This window comes from Drosophila grimshawi, unplaced genomic scaffold, assembly GCF_018153295.1.
Source record: "Drosophila grimshawi isolate 15287-2541.00 unplaced genomic scaffold, ASM1815329v1 contig_848, whole genome shotgun sequence".
NCBI lineage: Eukaryota > Metazoa > Arthropoda > Insecta > Diptera > Drosophilidae > Drosophila > Drosophila grimshawi.
Genome location: NW_025063692.1, coordinates 9,286,841 through 9,307,547, shown reverse-complemented (window position 1 = coordinate 9,307,547; position 20,707 = coordinate 9,286,841). Strand labels below are relative to the sequence as shown.

The 20,707-nt window shown below is 41.8% G+C and overlaps 1 protein-coding gene across 1 annotated transcript in view; it reads right to left on the bottom strand.

Moving 5' to 3' along the window:
* Window positions 1–389: 389 nt before the first annotated feature.
* LOC6566122 (GAS2-like protein pickled eggs) overlaps window positions 390–20,707 on the bottom strand; it is a 68,402-nt gene continuing 48,084 nt past the window's right edge. The window contains exons 5-11 of the mRNA XM_001992330.2: window positions 9,890–10,086; window positions 9,348–9,466; window positions 8,910–9,235; window positions 4,921–5,028; window positions 4,603–4,793; window positions 2,751–3,337; window positions 390–2,104 (exon numbers count right to left, since the gene is read on the bottom strand). Of these exons, the coding sequence (XP_001992366.1) occupies window positions 819–2,104; window positions 2,751–3,337; window positions 4,603–4,793; window positions 4,921–5,028; window positions 8,910–9,235; window positions 9,348–9,466; window positions 9,890–10,086 (2,814 nt within the window). The 3' untranslated portion in view covers window positions 390–818. The remainder of the gene's footprint in view (window positions 2,105–2,750; window positions 3,338–4,602; window positions 4,794–4,920; window positions 5,029–8,909; window positions 9,236–9,347; window positions 9,467–9,889; window positions 10,087–20,707) is intronic.

The following is a 20,707-nucleotide window of genomic DNA, read 5'->3' as shown; positions in this document are numbered from 1 at the left end:
TTGTTAATGGTTTGTTGGTTGTGCACTCCTCTTTCTCATCTTTTCTTCCCTGTGAAGGCACGCAGTTCAAGAGCAATCGCTTAATGCAAACTAACGAGCAGCGAGTAACGCGTAACGCGTAACGCGCAACGAGTAACGAGTACGGAATCAAATGCGTTATGCAGCAGTTATATACTTTATAGATTATAATTGGAAAAGATTAGTTGTCTGTACTATAGGAATACTCGCTGGGCTTGAGTAGCGAACAATATGTATTATTTGCACCGAGTGAGCAGATAAGTAAAGTAACGAGAGCGAGTAGTAGGAAACTGAAGCTGAAACTGAAACACAAATTTACGGGGGATCTGATGAGGCAGTTACTGTTTGCTCTTCTTCTCGAACGTTTCTTAGATTTGATTACGTAATGTTTTCCTAGAGATAGACGAGTATATTTTTTTGTATTTTTTTATATTTATTTTTATGTGTTGTATATGCGTTGAGGTTTATTGGAACGGTTCCATTAGCTTCAATAACATTTGATTCGGTTTGGTTCGGCTTGGTTGGGTTCGGTTCAATTGGAATCAACGAACTAACGAACAATTGAACAACCGCACAGACGGACAATTCCAGCTTGGCCCTAACATTAACTTAAGCTCTAACTTGAATCCTTGAATCCTTCAATTCAGCAACCACATTCACATTCACATTCACAATTCTATTCATATTCATATTCATATTGCGACCGTCGTCGCCTCTCAGTAAACAGTTGGAAGTAGCTTAACATGTGGCCTGGTTCTGGTCCTGGTCATTGGCCGGACGCTGGGCGTCCGCGCGTGCCGTTAATAAAGCTCCGTGTGATGACGAACTGGCGCCGGAATCTTGGACATGCCACGTTCTCGTCGCGGCGACACCATCGCCGCTGTTGCTGCACCCGCCGAGTTGTTACTGCCACAGGATGAGGCACCCGAGCTGCGCTTGGAGCGCGCTTTTGCCGGCGGCGAGCAGCTCTCGGATCGCTCCAGATTGCCATTGCTGTGCACCCACGCCGTGGTGAAGTCCTCATAGACGGGCGTCTTCTTTCCATTGCAATTGCTTGGACTCGGACGCGGCTGCTGCTGTTGCTGCTGCTGCTGCTGCTGATTGCCGGCTGCATAGCGGGAGAGCAGTGTCTTCATCTTCTCCAGTATTTGTGCATCGTTCTTGGCACTGCTGGCCGCTTCGAGGAGCTGTTGGGCCAGCGGCGATGAGGCATGATTCTTCACCGGCGACGTTGTCAATGAGCTTGTGCATCCGCGCACCCGCCGCCCATTGCTATCGTACAGGATGTGCGAGGAGCGCGTCTTCGAGCCACGCTCGAACGGAGCTGGCGATGTGGCTGCAGCCAGCGGCGGCGCAAATGTGTCCGCATTGATGGTCGGCCGCTTCTTGTTGGCCACTGTTGGCGTTGCTGCACTGCGTCCACCCCACGTATTCGTCACATCCCGCACCAGCGGCAACTGTGATGCTTTCACCGTTGCCGGGCCTGGGGATGGGGACGGCGACGGCACGAGAACGGGAACGGCGACGGGGGCTGGGCGACGCACGGAGCGATAGACGGGCTGTTTGCGACTGAAGACGCCGTTTTGGGGGGGAGGGGGCCGTGTGCTTAGATCCTGAAGACTGCCACCGGCACAGGTGGCATTATCAATGCTGCTGCTGCGACGACGACGTCGCTGGGCAAGCGGGGAGCGGGGTATTTTACTGCCTTGCGATTGTGGTTGATTCGTTGCGGTTGCCACCAGATTATTGCCACTGTTCACATTTGTAGCCCCGTTTACATCGACATCCACATCGACATCGACATCGACATCGACATCGGTTGTCACCGTAATCTCGTCATCGTCAATGTAGACGCCAGACTGCTCAAACTTGCTGCTGTGTCCCTCCTCAGCGTAGCCGGCAGCGACGCCTCTCGGCTTGGGCAGCGACAGAACGGCGGGCAGCGATTGCGGTCCATCGATCGCATCGCAGATGGCATAGTCTGGCTCATCCTTTGTCTCCACCTCCAACACCACTCGTGCTGGTTCTGGTTCTGGCTCATCTGTGGGTGAGATCTGCGAGTCGCTGGACGTTTGATCAAGACGCGCTGCAACAAAGTCGAAAGAGAGCAAAATTAACCCAATGCATAACAAATTGCAAATTGATTGCAAAAACAGCAGCTGTCTTCGGCAAGCCGAATATTATACACTCTACCCTTGCATCACTGCCCCATTTACACTTTCTCCATCCAAAAGGCATAATTTTTATCTTCTTTTCTTCATAAAAATAACTCAACACGAAAGTAACTTCTAGCTAAATAAAATTTGTTGCAATTTCTAAGGAAACATTTTCTTTCAAATATAATAATAAATATATATAAATAATAAATATATTGATTAAGTTGTTTAAAAAATACATTAAAAGACATATTTTGAATTGCGTTTTTTATAGTTAACATCAAATTTTACAAATAATTTTCATAATTTTTGTTTTTATCTGTTTGACTCCATTGAATTGATAAACTAACTTTAAAAACCGAACGAATGTTAAAAATTAGAAAAGTATATTTATAATTGATGTAAAACTTAAGTTTGAAAATTTTCGAAATACATTTGAAAACTTTGCCAGTTTTTAGAAGAAAATACTGTGGAAATATGAGTATTGCTTTCATAGATCGGCATTAGCCGTAGGACTGAGTGTTTTTGTTCTCATCATGTTTAGGGTGGGGTGGATTGGTTGGGGTCACTGCTTACCATTGGTTTCAGCGTCCTCCATGGAGGCCTGACTGTGCAGGGACTCGCGCTTCTGTGCATTGGACTGAATGACGCCCAGGCTGCGGTAGCCCTCGTCGCTAATCTCGCTGCCATTGTCGCTGATGTTCTCGAACTTGCTGCTCTGCTCCGGCTGCTGGGCGCCATTGGCAATCGTTGCGGATGCGCCAGTTGCGCCAGTTGTTGCCTCCTCGCAGCTGTCGCCGGCAGCAGGGGCAAGCGGCAGGGATTTGGGTCCATCTCTGTGGTAGGTGTCGAGGGAGCTCTGCTTCTTGCGCATATCGATCAGCCGCCGCTGGCTGGGCGACATGGAGCGGCGGCTCAACATGGGTGAGCCCGTCACCAGGTCCATGTTGCAACTGCTGGCATTGGCATTGGCATTGGCATTGGCCAACGCATTATTATTTGTCTGATTGAGATACTTGCGCTGCGGCGTCGGACTGCGACTGCGATGCTTAACATTCGATGTGGTCTGCACTCCGCCAGCGGCCGGCGATGTGGCTCCCGATCCACTTGCACTTCCATTTCCACTTCCAGCTGACATAATGCGGCGTGCTGCTGGTGGTGAGCTGTAAACGAATCGATTAAGATGACTTTGCGGTTAAAGGGGGGAGTCTTTGGGATGGACCTGCTTGGCAGGCTTACACCTCGTCTAAGAAATCCCTTTGGTCGACCCCATTGTGGAAAAGCATCTGCAACCCCATACGCTATATATATTCGTGATCAGCATTAATAGCCGAGTCGATCTGTCTCTTCAAATTTCGAATACAACTTCTCGTCTCTACCTATCAATAAGTCTGTCACAGGATCGACAGGATGCCGGAACAAATATTATCAGTTTTGGTATTTGGGTTATACAAAAATGTTGAATTTAGTTTCCAATTACAGATTTCACTCGTTTCCATTCTGATCAAAAACTATTTCAATTAAGTGTATCAACGATATAAGTATATTTTTTTATAATTCTATGCCCTTGAATCGACATGGTTTTGTAACGTTTAACTATTTTACTGAACACTATAAATATTATCTTGAAACTATCAATAACAATTCCAACTAACCGGAAATGCTGTAAATGCTACAAATAGCTCTATCATAATACATTGATTATAGCAATGCGCGCACAAATCAATTATCAATTGTTGGATTTTAAAAATACTTATTTGACTCAACAAAAAGGGAACAAAGAAAGAAAGACAAAATCAAACCGAAATTAAATCGATAATTTATATTTTATTAGAGGTATTTGCCCATAATTTTGATAACGTTGTAATCTACACAGAAATAATTTAAAGGGCGCCACCAAATCATCATCTGATACGGTCTACATTTATATCAACTTGTTAAAAGTATAAATTACGTGTATAAATAATAATAAATGTCTCAGTTGTATTAAGGATGCAGTTAATTGCAGACAGACAGAAGGAGAGGAGAGAAGCAAAGCTAGTTTGCCACATCAATTGTGAGTGTATTCATGAATAAATGAGTGCATTTAGCGCAATCTGGACTACCAACTTACTCCTGCATCTAGTCTGAGTGCCTAATGGCGCTCCCTAATGGAGCACTCAAGCGATTCTGCCTGTGCCCGATTCACTGATTCTTCTCTATCCAACTAATTGTCTAAGCAAAGGGGGGGCGAGAGCAGTGGGAGTGGGGATAAATGCATCATTAAGTGGCTTTATGCGTGCAATTAGCAATTGGGGGAAGGGGTTGAGAAGCACTTAATGCATTTGTCCGCCCATAATGGTCGGTCGTCAACTGTATCTGTATCTGTCTGTTTGGCTACTGATTAACAACAAACAAACCCGCCCCGCTTCCCACCGCTCCAACTCACCGTTCGTATATCACATGCGCCTTGTGCAGCTCAATGCCATTGCCGGAATTGGTCGTGTTGCGGGTCATGAGGCGCGCCTGTATGGAGCTGCGATGCTGGGCACGACAGCGGCAAGGATCATGCTTGTCCAGATAATGGGAGAGCGTATCCCAGCCGCCGCCCACACGCACCATGACATGGGAACGCAGAATCTGTCACATTGAAAATTGAAAATAAGTAACGAAAATTGCAAAATATTATCAAAATATTATTAGTATTTTTCAAAAATGATTTTATATTAATTAGATGTCAATCAAAGAGATGACAGAGTTAACTTACCCGCACAAAGATGAGCACTTTGGTGTCGCCAATGCGATATTTGCCCTCTGACACGCGCACCATGGGAAACTGTGAGGGGCATGTGCATTTCTCGACCAAATCTCTGACCTGCAAGCAAGCAAGCAAGCAAAACAATTGCATGTGTCAAATGTTGGATGTCTTTGATAGGGACATAAGCAGCGGCCAACAGGCTGACCCCGAGGCAGGCCAACACGGGCCAGACCAGGCCAGGCCAGGCCAGGCCATTGCATAAGATTAAAGAGAGATCCCACCGAAAGGCAAAAAGTCGCAATGCCTTGTTTTTTGTTTTGTATTCACTGCATAAATTCACGCGCTGCTATTGTCCGAACAAATGATCAAACAAATGAGCGGAACAGCCAAACAGTCAGATAGCCAAACAGTCAGACAGACAGACAGACAGACAGAGAGACAGACAGAGCTCCCAGTCACAGACCAGACGACAGATCAGGCCCCAGAGCAACTGGCTCGCTTCGTTTTGTTTCATTTGGATTTGGGTTTGGGTTTGGGTTTGTGTCTGTCTCTGTAGGGAGTCGGAGAGGCAGTGGCTTGACTACTAGTCGGCTACTTTGCTATTTGGCTAGTTGGCTACTGTGCCGCTGCCTTTGACAGGCCTTTCGACTTGGATACAAACACAAAGTGAAGCTGGCCAAAAAGAGCTGCTGCTTTGAGGCGGCGAAACAGACAAAACGCATTTGCACCTTTGAACTTCGTTAGTTAGTTGCCTGGTTGCCTGTTGCAGGAGTTGTCTTCAACTAAGTGGGAACTGTGCCACAGCTGCTGCTGCTGCTGCAATGCGTGGCTCATGGATCGAGCCACGATACTAGAGATGGGTGCACTAATCAACAATTGAAGCTCTTTTCAAATGGGTTACTTATCTATACATGAGAAAATACTTATATATAAATATATATATGTATTTAACAATTTCTTAAATTATTCAAATATTAAATATTTTATCAATCTTATAGCATGTTACGTGTGCTTTGCATAATTTGGAAATAATTTGTCAAGTTATAGCTAAAGTTGGGTTCCAAAATATATTCACATCTTATCTCATATTTGTTTTCTTCCAAGTTGAACTCTTTAAATTTGAATGCATTTTTGAAATTTAAATCTTCCAAATTGTGTTCGTGACACGAGAGACTGAGCAGTAACTGGCGAGCAGAGGAGGCGAGACGAGGCGAGGCGTAGCCGTGTGGCAAGACGACATCACAATAAATCTAACATGGCGATAAGCCAGCAAAATGATCTGGCAGGCGGCGCGCAGATTTCCAATCTATCGAGAAGTGGGGGAAGTTTGGCAGGGGAAGCCAAGGGAAGGCAAGGGAAGGTAACGGCGTGACTGTGACGCATGCAAGATTAGCTGGCGCTGGCAATGGCTGTTGTTGTGACTCTGCCTCTGCCTCTGCTTCTGACTGTGACTGTGACTGTGGCGCTGTGATCCTGGTCAGGCCATAAATTGCAAACAACAACAGCAACAGCAACTGCAACTGCAACAACAACTGCAATAGCAACAACAACAGCAACAGCAACAACAATGTTGACGACGATGCGGACGTGCCAAACGGCAGCGACAAATGATTCGTGGCTGGTTTGCAGCATGCTGTAAGCTGGAGTTGCAGTTGCAGCAGCTATGCTTGCAACAGTTGCTGCTGATGCTGCTGCTGCTGCTGCCGTGGTGGCACATCATTTGATTTTCGACAAGTTGTTGAGGCTATTTGCTGATTTGGCTGCTGCTGCTGCAGCTACAAACAAATTGATTGGCTGACTGAGTGATCGCACAGCCAAAGAGCCAAGCCAGGCCAGGCCAGGCGAAGACCAGACCAGTCCACGCCAGTCCGCGCCAGTCCAGGCCAAGACCAGGCACTCAGCCGGGCCACTTTGTTATTGTTGTTAAAGTTGTTGCCTGACAATGTTTTGGCAGCATGTGGCGCTGTGTGGTAGCCGTTGCCACAGTAAATGCAATGCGCCGTGCCACGTTCATGTCCATGTTGCGTCCAATAAATGCGCAACGATTTATCCATCTATGCAGCAGCTGTCGATCCCAGCAATCTGCTGAGAAAGTGTGGCCAGCCAAATGGGGTGGGCTGCTGGCGTTGCAGCCTGGGTTGGGGAAGTGGTGTGCATTGTTTGTGCCATCGTCGTCATCGTCATCATTGATGTCAATGTTGCTGGCGGCGTGAGGAAATGTTTGCATGGCTTTTCATTAGTTTTCCGATTTGCCTGACTGCCTGCCTGCCTGCCTGCCTGCCTGCTTGCTTGCCTGGCTGCCAGTTTGTCTGTTTGTCTGTTTGCCTGCTCCTCAATCCTTAAGCGTTGTCCATTGTCGGTTGTTGCCGCTGCTGCTGCTGCTGCTGCTGCTGCTGCATGTTGCTGTCGTCGCGCAATCGCTTTGCTCGCAGTCACACTTGCAATTACCATCGACAATTGCGATTGTTGTAATTGTTGTTGGCACATTTGGCGCCATCGGGCGAACAATCGAACAACCGAACCGAAACGGAACGGAATGGAACGGTAGCGATGGGATGGAGGGAGTGGGAGGCAGTCGAACATGGAATGGGGAACACCCTAAGCATCTTATCAAATTAATTTGGGATACATTATGTGTCAACGGAGTTGAAGTTGCAGTTGGAGTTGGAGTTGGAGTTGGAGGTGAGTTGTGTGCGTTGATTCGATTTGAAAAACTTTGCATATCTGGCAGCGATAACCGTAAATTAACAAAAATATACGTTTTGTATATTAAACAAAAGATAAAAGGTGTTTGTCGAGTTCATTAGTTTGATAAAGAAATGCATCAATGAGAACTGAGACACTGGGAAACCTTTGTCATCTCGCATGCCCGGCAACACAGCAGCAACTGCGATTTAATCTATTTATATTATTTATTTGCTGTTATTTCCAGTATAATATTACTACAAATATTATTTCAATTAATTAATTAAAATGCATGTTATTTATTTGTATTGTTTGCTTGGGTCATCAAATACTTTACACTTTATAAGACATTCAAATTTGATTCTTCTAACTAATCAATAGAATTTATATATAGATTTGTCAGATCTAGCCGATAATAATAATGATATACTCTTATGATTCAATAATTGATCAACAAAAATAACAACAAAATAGCTGAAGAGCTCTGGATACAATGCTTTCAAATAATGTCAAAAAATGTACAAAGTTGCCATTAGAAAAATTATTATTAAAATTAATTATTAAGTCAAAAATTATATTTTTAAAATTATAGTGAATTGTTATTCAGCAATACAAAATACTAAATATTCAATGTATATATTTTACTTAACGGTTTGATGCTTTACGGAAATTATAGAATTGATATTGGCTAATTATTGATACCATAAAAAACTTGAGAGAACCAAAAATCATAAGGAAAACTTATAGAAATTGATAAACATTGAGATTGAGAACTGTAATGCTGAATGCTGTAAGAATACAGCTCAACCAAGCACGATTCTAGAATGCGAATAATCCAATATTTCCGATAGGTAAATCCCATAGTAGTTTTAAAGCTAAAGTTGCCTGCAACAATTATAAATTGCATTTGTTTTGTGTTTTTTTTGTTTGTTGTTTCTTTCCTATCTTCTGCTTGTTATTGTTGTTGCTGTTTGGTTTTGATTTGTTTTGCCCAAGTTTGAAACTGGAAACTTAGCCATGGCTAAAAATGGACATGAGAAAAGTAGCTATGAAAACAACAACAACAACAACAACCAGCGACAACAATAAAAAAAAAATCGTGAGGTTCGCAGCAAAAAAAAAAGTAGAAAAGTAGAAGAAAATTAAATAAAAGAGAAAACACAGTCAAACACAGAAAAGGTATAGAAAAGTGACATAAAAAGTAGTCGGGATTCGGGATACGAAGTAGTACTCAGTATGAATTGGGGTTCTCTATTGGCATTGGCATTGGCATTGGTATTTGTATTTGTATTTGTATTTGGCATAACACTTACCATCTCATCGAGACTCTTGAGATCATTGGTAATGATCTGTGGCTGTGGCCCGTACATCAGCATCGGATCCTTATCGTTCTCATCCTCGTTCTCCGTATCGCTGTCGTACAGATCCGTTTCGACGGCGACACGCTCTGCACCGACGGTTGGCGGCTCCGTTTGGGTGCCACTTTCGGAGCACCCGTTGCCGGTTTGTGTGCCACAGCCGTTGGTGTTGCACCCATTGCCACAGCCACAGGCGCAGCTGCAACCGTTTGCTTTGTTATCGGCAGCAATTTCGCGATCAATTTGTCGCTCCATTTGCACCAGCATCGGCGCTAGCATGCCTACCCAAAATATATAGATTGTATACATATTGATCAGTATGGATGAGATCCAGATAGGCAATGACAACGATCATCATCAGCATCATCATCGATTAGGCTGTGTTGCACTTACCGAATTTGGCGCCACGTCTGGCCACCTCCAGCAGACAGAGAATCACATGCTTCTCATTCTTGCGCATGATCAGATCGTCCGTTTCGAACAATAGGCACTCGATGATCTTAAGGCTCTTTCTGCAAAGATGACAAATCACAAATCACAAAGTCAATCAATCAAAGATGCACAGATCAACATTTAAGGATCAGTGTTTAATTTGATTATCTCATTGTTAAACAATGCAGCGAATTCCATTCAATCAAAATCATCATTTTTTGTCTGTCGATCTTTCTTTTGGATCAATCAATAACAAGTAATTGATTATGCTTAGTGCTGGGTAGCAGGAGGAAATCTTCAAAATTAATGGTGCAATTTCGAAATAGACTACGACAAGCTAAAAGCAAATTTGATTCCTTTTTTTGGAGTTGATTTCTTCATCGATCTTACATCGATCCCCAATCTATTCTAGTGACTCTTCTTCAAATGTTTCAGAGAAATCCAATTTCGATTGATCTCAGACTGATGTTGATTGATTGATTGATTGATTGAGTATTGCTCACCTGCACCAGGTTATAAAGTTGGAGACATTGTCGCGGGCAAAGAAGGTGCCGCTCTTGGCGGCGGGCAGGTAATGCACATTGCCCAGGGCGAGTATCGGTCCGGCCAATCCGGAAGTCATCGACCGTGTCATTGATTTGTTGCGCGCCTGTCGCCGGGCCAAATAGTCCTCCGCCGCTTGCCGCACATAATTTGCGTGCTGAAAACAAATGAAAGAGCGCATAAACAACAACAGCAACAACAACAACAATAAATTAGACACAAAAGCGACAACAACAGCAGCAGCAGCAGCAACGCAATGCGACGCGTTGCAAGTGAAAGTCAAAAATATTTTGGCTTATTTAAAAGCGCGACAAAAATCTAGAAAAAGTTTATTTTTAAGCGTCTCAAGAATTTAGCGCGGCATTTTTAGGCTGACAGCGACGGCGACGGCGACACCGAACGCTGAACGCTGAACGCTGAACACTGTGTCCTATCCACCATACCCCTTAGCCCCGTTGTACCCCTATCCACACTGCACTGCACTGTCCACCAAAAGGAGGGTAGACTCGACAGTTGGTTCGGCTGATTGAACTGGGCAGCCAACGAAACGAACACAACCAGGCCAGGGCACAGGAGCTGCGCTGACGAGGCATAATTCGAATGATGGCGCCGCAATGTTATGCATAATTAATTGACACGCAGCCACCAAAAACAAAAAAAAAAAAACAAAAAAAAAAAGAGACTCACACCCATTGAGACACTGGCCGAACACACACACACACACACACACACACACGCACATACAATTGAAATTTGCAATCACATTCACAGCGAGACACTCGTCGCTCATCAGTCATTTGGGCAAAAAAAAATCAACAAAAAAATAGGAGAAGAAAAAACCGGCACAGATCAGTTGGTGAATGGGCGGGCCTCTGACACAGATACTTAACGCATTTGTCAGCTAGATGGGGGCATCGACTATTTGCGAATTAGGTGCAATCAATAAATCATAATCATATTCCATGCATTTCGAAACATTTCATTTTCGAAATAAATTTATAAATTATTAATACATCTTTATAATTTCAAATATATACAGAAATTATACAGATCTTTTCAATGTATCTACGACATGCTATCAATCATTTCATTTTGCGAAATAAACCTTTAAATATGTAAAATATCAATTATATTATTTGTTTGTCGAAGCAAATCAGATATTATAGATGTATCAGTTATTCACATCTTTATCTTTAGTTCGAACACCTGCCATGTAAGCGTTTATAGTCTCTCGAAGAAATTCCCATACTTGGCAGATTAGATTAAATTAGATTATAGATTAATAATAATAATAATAATGCTGCAATCAACAACAATTTGTTAGTGGATTGCAAACAAACAAAATGAAATTGCATACATATAAATAAATATAATTTATTGTATGTATATGCATAACCTGTATAGATTTGATAACTTTGATTTTTCCGACTTTGCTGTTACTATTTATATATCTATCATTTACTTTAGCTGGCTTTCATTTAGATCTATTTTTCTTGCATTGATTGGGGGTTTTCCTTGCCACAAATTGAAATTGAAATTTAATATATATATTTTAAAAAATTTGTAATTTAATAATCAAACAATATCAATATCACCTGCCGAATCCTTGAAACCATATCCTGTCTGTTCATCAGTTTTAATCAGTCGGGCGACAGATGGGTTCCTTTCTGAACAACTTGTTTGTTTATCACGTTATCCCAACCAAACTCATCAGTTAAAGGTTTACAGCATAGGACTACAATATCATATGGGTTTCACAGGAACAATCGGTCGGTTTTCTTTGATTTATGGTGTCATTTTGAGTCCGGCATGCAGCTGACTGCAATAAGATAGACGCTGTATCTTATCGTAAAACCCAATTGCACTTGTTGCCTCTAATACCACAACAAATCTACAATAATATGTATTTATATATATATATATATGTGTATATATGTATATATATTATGTGTGTATGTCGATCGATTAACAATTGCAACTGTGACGTTTGCCTTTAGTCACTTTAGTTATGTCATCAACGTTGGCGCGCGTCGTTTTATTAATGCGATCCAATCCGATTCGAACCGATCGCATCCAATCCCATCCGATTCGAATTGAAGGAACCAAAAGACGCCAACAACAACAACAACAACAACAACAGCTCGTGTCGACGTGTGATGCATTTGCATTTGCATTTCAATTTACATCATCCCATATTCATTTATGCACATTTTAGTAATAATTGAATATTTGAACAATTTCAATAGTTGCCTCGCTCGTGTCGCTTATTATTATTATTATTATTTTATGTATGTCTGTGTTTTTTTGTTATAACTTCTTTTTTATGGATACCTCCACAAACTGCATTCATTCAATATGCTTTATTTGGTGTTTATTGTTTTAAGCGTTTCGTACCCTAACCCCAAACAAGGGCATCATCGCGAGCAGCTGACGTCTGCCATCTGATTGCGGCTGCAAGTGGGCGTGGCATTACCATAATTTGAATATGTATTTTAATACACACACACACACACACACATATATATATATATATATATATATATATATATATATATATATATATATATGAATAAATAGGTCTTCTCTCTCTCTCTCTCTCTTATTGGTGATCTGTTTTCTGTTAGGGTATTTGAGAGTCGTTGTGTGCCTACCGCATCGCTTCGAGGCCTCTGCCTCATCTGCTCTTTGTCTGGTATCTTCAGTTGCAGCTGTTATCATTGAACGGAACGTCAAGCTGGAAAGTGCACCAGCGCAGAGACAGAGACAGAGTTGGAGTTGGAGACAATGCCACAGACGCCCACGATGCATTTGGCCAGAGGCGTTAAATGGGTCTCGGCATCTTCGCTGCGCTGCCCACGGTCGGGCATTTGGCCTTGTGCACAGCACGCGAATTCCAGTGCACCAAATATCAAATTTATAGCCCGCATTTTATGCAACTGATTTGGGATTTTTTTTTTTTTTTTTTTTTAAGTTAACAAACCGTTTTATTTGCCACGGATCTGCTGGAGTCGACTTAAGTCTGCATATGTTCAGTTTCATAGCGCATGGCTGATTCGGACAGAGCCGAAATCAAATTTTAATTCAAATCGATACTCCCTGTGTGCGTGCGTGGCACAAGTCCACAAGGCCACTCTTGCCTCGTTGTGGCTTTATTTAGCTGTTTTTATGGATGTTGTTGTTGTTGTTGTTGCTGTTGCCTCTTCTAAGCTGCATCAGATTTTCACTTTCGAAAGCGTCGACATAGAGTCGAATGCATGAAAATCGTTTATTGTGATATCAGACTCTGGAATGGGAATTCTCCTTGCTCTTCCTCTTCCTTCTCCTCTTCCACTTCCTCGTAATCTTCGTAAACAAAAGCACGTGCAGCCAGTGCTGCCTATGCACTTGTCAGAGGTGAACTAATCGAAACTCAATGCCCAATTGAAGATTTGAGAAAAATATGTGGCAACTGATTATTTATGGATTCTGATCTGATTTTTTGAAAATCCTATAAGTGCCATTCTTTTCCTTCTTCCGCTATGCATTTGTGCATATATTTTTGAATTTTGTAATTTGGTTCCATTAACTCAAATTCAAAGTCAAACTCAAATTGGCAATCATTATAGTATCGATAGTTACATATCCAATCGATAGTCGACAGTCGACAGGAGCTGTCATCTTTCGAAAAGTTCTTTCCTTCCAATTCTCTTCTAGCGAGCAGACGTGCTTTTTTTTGGAGTGCTTAGGAATTTCTCAATTTCCGAATATTAATATTGTTTTTAGATCTCAGATTATTTGCAATATGAATCCGGAAAAGACTAACTCGATCGCTGAACAGGCCAATCAAGCATCGGGCGAGGCTGCTGCAGCCCCTTCGGGGCAAGAGTCAACTGTCGACGATGGCTTGATGGACGAGGAGCAGTTTAATCGTCGCTGGGAGGAGCAGCTGCACTTGCAGCTGAATCAGATGCACAAGAATCCGATGCGCGTCGATAAGGAGCCGGCCAAGCATCTCGGTCCGCTCAAGGAGAAGGTCATCCGCGTCGGCGAAGAGCGCGGCGACGAGGCAACTTTTGCAGATGTCATGAGCAACCAACCCCCAACGCATGTTGGCCGCAATTTTCTGGCTTTCCTGCAGCTAGCCCAGGAGAAGAAGATTACCATGCAAAAGCCCGAACATCCGGATGAACCGCTCAACCCCGAAGAGCTACGCTTCAAGCTCAATCCGCAGTCCAAGCGCAATTGAGAAATTCAATTCGAAAAATGTTCAACTCATCTTAACTCATCTCATCTGATCTAGTCACAAATTGTTCAGACAAATATTATAAACTGATTTATTAACAGTTAACAAGTATTCTGCGTAAACGTTTAATTGATTAGGTATTTTAATTGCTATCAGTTTTTCATTGGCTTAGTTTTCATTTAATTTCTGCTCTGCATTTTCATTCGCCATGGGTCATGAAGCATTAGGTGTCAGTTGTGGCAGGTGTCAGATGTCGGGTGTCGAAGCAATTAACGCGAATTTGCCAACACACTGGCAGAGGCCAGAAGTGGGCCAACTCATAACGCTAGTCGACGCTGCTGCAACTGAGTTGCATGCAACAAAGCGCAAGTACGTGACATGTGGCTGATGTGCAGTTAGAAACCAAAAGACAAAAAGAGAACGAAAGCCATTCAGGAAGCGCTGAAGATGTTGCCACATATAAGTCCCCTAACAGGGGCGTCTTGCAACTTGTGGCACACACACATACACACACACACACACACAATTAGCTTAGATTTGTCTTTTCTTTATTATATCGGTTGCTTTCTGCCTTTCTGCCCAGATGTGTGTCAATATTGCGTTAATAACATTAGGTAAAAGGCAATTGCAAAAAGCCTCTGTCGCATTACACACACACATATGCATGTCTGTGTGTGTGTGTGTGTGTGTGTTTCTATGTGTCTATTTCTGTGGGTAAAGGTGTGTATAACCGTAATGGCCGTAACAATTTTTTGCTTCCGCAAAGCGTCCACTGTAAAAATGCCAAATTAAATCAAACAAAATTAAAACGAGCTGCCAAAAAATAAAATATTAAATTCAAAATGACATTGCAAAATCAAAATAGCAACAAAAAAAAAACGCAACAAGAAAAAATACAAAAACCAGAATACGATTTAATACCCTAACAATCTCTATACGCATATATAACTCTACTTTTGGACAAACATATAAATGATATTTATATGTTGTTAATTGATGAGTTTGGCGATTTGGATCGTTTCAAGCACATTTTCAAGAAAACTCCACTGTAATCGATTAGTGACTCAATGCAGATAACTATTGAAAGCTTAACACCAATCCTAGTTGGTATTTGATTTTTGCAGTGAGTTGGTTATGCTTTGTGCTCAAGTTGAAATACCCGCTGGACCTGGACGAGGGTATACAGAAAGCTAACGGGGAGCATAATATTTATAATGTACAATTGCTGATTTCAACGCTGCCTGCAATTACCAATGTGTTCACATACCCAACACACACACATGTGTGTGTGTGTGGGCAAGCTGACTTGGCCGACGCCTAAACGGATTTGCCGTCAACTGTTTTACGTATAGGAAAAAAATATAAGTGAAGAAAAAAAAGCGGACAACAAAAAATTCGCATTGTGTTGGCTGACTTGCGATGCTTAGTCTGCTGGTTGGATAGAGGGGGGAGTGTGTGGTGTGGGGGGTGCTGCTGTAGCTTAAAGAGTTTGAGTCTAATGGAGTGAAGTTGTGGACTTGCCACCAATTGTCAGCTAGCCGGATTGGCCATAACACTAACACCAAGCATGGCCAACAAAGCACGACGGCTTCAAATTCGACTTTTCAAGTTTTCAACTCAATCAAAATCACAATATCTCTCAAAAAAAAAATAAATATAAAAATAAATATAAAAACTGTCCACGCTGTTCCATTCAAAAATCATATTTCAAAGGCCGTGTCGACGTTGCCGTCAACAGTAAAGCAACAACAACAACATTGACATCAATTGTTGTCTGTTTTGGGGTTCAAGGTTCTCATGGACAACTTCCTAGCTAACTAGCCAAGTCAAGCATATGTACATGTCTCTCTCTCTCTCTCTCTCTCAATCTCTTTCTCTGTTTCTGTTTTTGGCCAGTTGGCAATGATAGATCGCTGCCAAATGATTACTGCAACAGCAACAGTAACAACAGCAGCAACAGTTGCTGTTGCTGTTTAAGATCTGTTGGTCACCTGCTTCGGGGGACCCCTTTGATCTTGGATCTTGGCTGTAGGTAAACTTATGAATTTGATTGGGCTTCGTTTTTTGTTGTTGTTGTTGTTGTTTTTTTTTTGCTAACGGTATTTCCATAATGCCATAGAAGACGTTTTTGTTTGCCAAAAGTTTGTTGCCCCCTCTCTCTCTCTCTCTCTCTCTCTTTGTGTCTAGCTGGTTCACTCGCTCGCTCAGGTGTGGGAAACGACCATGGACAAAAGATCGATGAGATGAGATCACTGATCGACTGATTGCAACAATGATCACTCAGTATGTGATTATCTATGTGGGTGTTTGGGCATTGCTGAAGAACTGCAGTTGGGGGTTATATGGATACCCAAAGCTGCACTCTGTGAAAACTGTGGGAACTTTAGCTGAGAGGCAAAAAAACGAACACAAGCTCAAATTTGTCACACATCAAGCAAATTCTTTTGCTTTTATTTTTATTTGTATTGTGTAGTTGTTTTGGCTAGTGAAAGGAATGGTTTTGTTCTTTTTTTTTGTTTGCGTGTGTTTTATAGATTGTGGCGGCGAGTGGCAGGTCGGTGGTAGATGTGGTCAGGTGAGCGTAATCGCAAAGATCTCACAGATCAAGGAACTTTATTCTATTTCAATGTTGTGCATATATATGAATTGTGTGGCATGCTGAATGCTCATTAAGACAACAACGACAACGACAACAACCACGTATACAATAGCTAACAAGACAAAGCCGTTGCCAAAAACTAAAGCAAACTGAACTGGTTTCGTCGCTGTTAGCTGCTATTTTCCAAAAACGCCAAAGCCAAAACGAATTTTGAATGTGGGTGAAGTTGTTAAAAATGTGGCAAACGCAAAACGAAAAACGCAATCGAGGCCAATCGCCCCGTGTTGGGTTCCAGAGCAACACCCTACACACACCACACCACACCCCGCCTCGCCACGCACCCCTCGCCAACCTCCCCGCTCACCGCTCGCCCCACGCCACAGTTTTAGACCTGCTAAGCGCATATTTAGTTATAAACTTGAATTTAGACTCGGCCCAAATTAGATAGACAGAGTTTGGGCCGCGCAGTGAGAGCGCCACTGAAACGACTTCGTCCGCCGCGAGACAGTTACAAATGTTGCTTGTCGCAATTGCCTAAAAAGAACAACAACAACAACAACAACGGCAACAAAAATACACAAGAATGTGCGCCTTGGGAACGAAACCGAATGGCTTAAAACGGATGAGACTACAGAGTAAAAAAAAGCTGGCTATAAGGAAAGAAAGCTATATATATAAGAAAGATTGCCGTACGAATATAGTTTTTAGCTTTTTTCTTTTCGTCAAAGAATCATTTGTTTTATTTTCTTTTTGTTTTTTTTTTTTCAATGGCAAAGTTCATACGAGTTTGGCATAAAAGCATAAACGATGATCTTTGCCAAATGAACTTTGTCAAAATATTTAACAGCCAAATAAACTGGCTGCCAAATTCAAAGTCATTTGATGTCATTAGGCTCTGATCGTAATTAAGGCTAATTTTTAATTTTGTAATCAGAAGAAAAGCATTCGTAAATATTCAAAAACATTAATTTGGATAATCTTTGATTTATTATTTAATTTTTTGATTTATGTATTTTTGTAGATTTGAATTTCTATTCGACAACTGAGACCAATAAATTGATTTCTTTTGAATTTTCTCTTTTTTATAAATACAAATCACAAAATAATCATAATAATAGTAGTAGAATAAAACTCATAAATAATCAATTGTATTGTTTATAAAATAATTATTTAATTGTATTTCTTGCTTAGTTACTAATTTAATAATAATACTTATAAGCTGCGAATTAGGCAGGAACATGACAAAACGCTGCCCAAAAATAGCCAAAAACACTGACTCAAGCGGAACTCGACTACAAAGAAAATAAGTATATGTAAATATGTATGTATATATATATATATATGTGTGTGTGTGTGTGTGCGTGAGATCTGGCAATCTTTGGCGGGGAATCGTGCAAATTGCCAGGCCATGTCTACCATTTGGCTTTTTGTCCAGTTTTGGGCACAGAAAAACCAAAAACAACAACAACAACAACGAAGCAAAAGCATTTTTCTGCTTGCCAAGTAAATACGAGCATATGTAAATATTAATTTTATTAAACAAACGTGACGCGAACTCTTTTTAAACGTTGACACGACAATTGCAACCCACACAAACACACACACACACGCGCGCGCACACATACATACACACACGACACAGACACGCAGACACACACTGATAGACATGTGCTGATGCTCAGATTAAACAGTGCGCGCTTTTCATATTTGGCTTCTCAATTCACAATATTTATGCGAATGCAAAACTGTTGTTTATTATTACTGTTATTGGAATCGCTTCGCTCAATGTTGTCAACGTTGCCGGTGACATCGTCCAACTATGTGTGTACATATATATATACATATACGTCTTTGTCACAGTCCAAGTCAAAAAAGCGAGACATGAAATCGGCGGCAGTCCATCAACGCATCCAAAATGTGTGGGAATTGTGCCGGCCTTGCTTTGAAGTCGGGCTATGTGCGAGTGCGAATCCGAATTCGAATGCGATTGCAAAGGCTATTTGCGGAATTTCAAAGGCAAAAACTGTGCACACTCCACACTAGCGTAATGCATACTTATATATATGTATATATATACATACAGTGTCTCGCAGTTCAACTGGAACAGCGCCTAGCAAAATATTTAAAGTGCTATAACTTTTAAACCAAACAATAAACGCAAAATGTTTAAATGCCAATTTGTTTTATGTTATATCACGTTTGAAAAGGAAGCTTCAGTTTTTATTAAAATATTAAATAATTAACTAAAATTAGTCAAAACTTAAAACTTATCCAAAATACATGTCAAAGTTTTATTGGAACAGTCTTAGAAAAGTAACTTATTAGGCGTATAAAAACTTAAATAAGGATCTTAATGCTTAGTATGATACCCCTTAGCCTTACAAACCTCCCTTAACCTATTATTCATGGAAGATACCAGCTTCCGGGTGGTTTCTGGACTGAGTTTGCTCCACTCATCCAGCAGAGCATTCTTGAGATCGGATCTGTGATTCCGGATGTTATTTTCGAGCAGAGCCCACAAATTTTAAATAACATTTAAGTCTGGAGACTGGGCCTGTCGAATTATCATGTGGGGGCAGTTCCAGATATGCCAGGACTGTACTAATCCGGACTTATGCTTGGCTTTTGTCCTGGTCGTTGTCGTGGTAGATCTGGAAAGTACGTCGGATTCCTAGCTTCTTGGCACTTTGGAGTAAATTTTCCTTTAATATATTGAAATACACACTCTTGTCCATTGTTGTTTCAAAAAACACAAAATTTCCGACGCCGGCTTCCGAGATAGATGCCCATACCATAACACTTCCTCCGTCGTGCTTGACTGTTGCCTTTAGGATTTTGGGACTCAGCTCAGTATTGGACTGTCGCCACACATAATTTTGTCCGTCTGAGCCAAAAATGTTTAATTTGGGCTCATCTTCAAATATGAATGTGTTCCAGAACTCCAAAACCTTGTCCAAGTGGGTTTTCACGAATGCCATCCTAGTCCCTTTATTTTTTGCGCTTATAAAGGGCTTATTCCGTGGTACTCGGGCATTAAAGTCATGGTTGCGCAGAACCCGGCGCACAGATTCCACACTGCACTTTTGCCCCATTTTGTCCTCCATCTGTGGAGTCAGTTTTGGAGCCGATAGCTTGGCATTTTCCCTTATTTTCCTGATGATCCTCCGCTCCTCCTGTTCGGTGAAAATCTTGTTTGGTGCCTTTCTGCCCTTGTCCTCTATCCGATTTTCGTCGACGAAGCGCCGAATGATATTGAATACAGTTGTGGTACTCAGATTTACCATTTTAGCTATTTGGCGATATGAATATCCAATCCTGAAGTGTTCCAGGATCAGTTTCCGTTGTTCAATGGTAGTCCGTTTGCCCATAGTCCTTGTTGGCTGGTTGCACTCGAGATGCAGGATATAACTAATCTGACTACGAAGGATTGGTCTATTTATACCAAAAATAATCAACCTGACGTAAAAAATCAGGGTTTTATGGCACCCAGGTGTCCATAACGCCATTGTTCCACATAATATGTGACCACAAATTAAGGTACTTTTTTACATAACCCGACCTAGCCGGTGGGAAAACCCCAGTTTATGGGGGTCATATAGTCATTTAGGTAGTCAATATATGTACCTGCCATATTTCTTTGGAATTTTTGAAAAATATTGAATAATTTGTTTATGGCAGGCAATTAACTTTTTTGCTAGGCGCTGTTCCAGTTGAACTGCGAGACACTGTATATGTATATTGTTAGTGAAAGCTGCTAAGTGTGTGCACACACTGTCCGTACATTTCAAGTGTGACCCTGTCTAGCTCAATTTGCCGGCAGCAACATGTACGCACTCACGCACGCCCGCACACACACACACACTGGCAGATTTGATTTTGGCAGTGTGACCCCCTCCCTGTTGAGTGCAATTTGTCGCGGCATCGTTAAACAGAACAAATACAAAACAAAAAAAAACC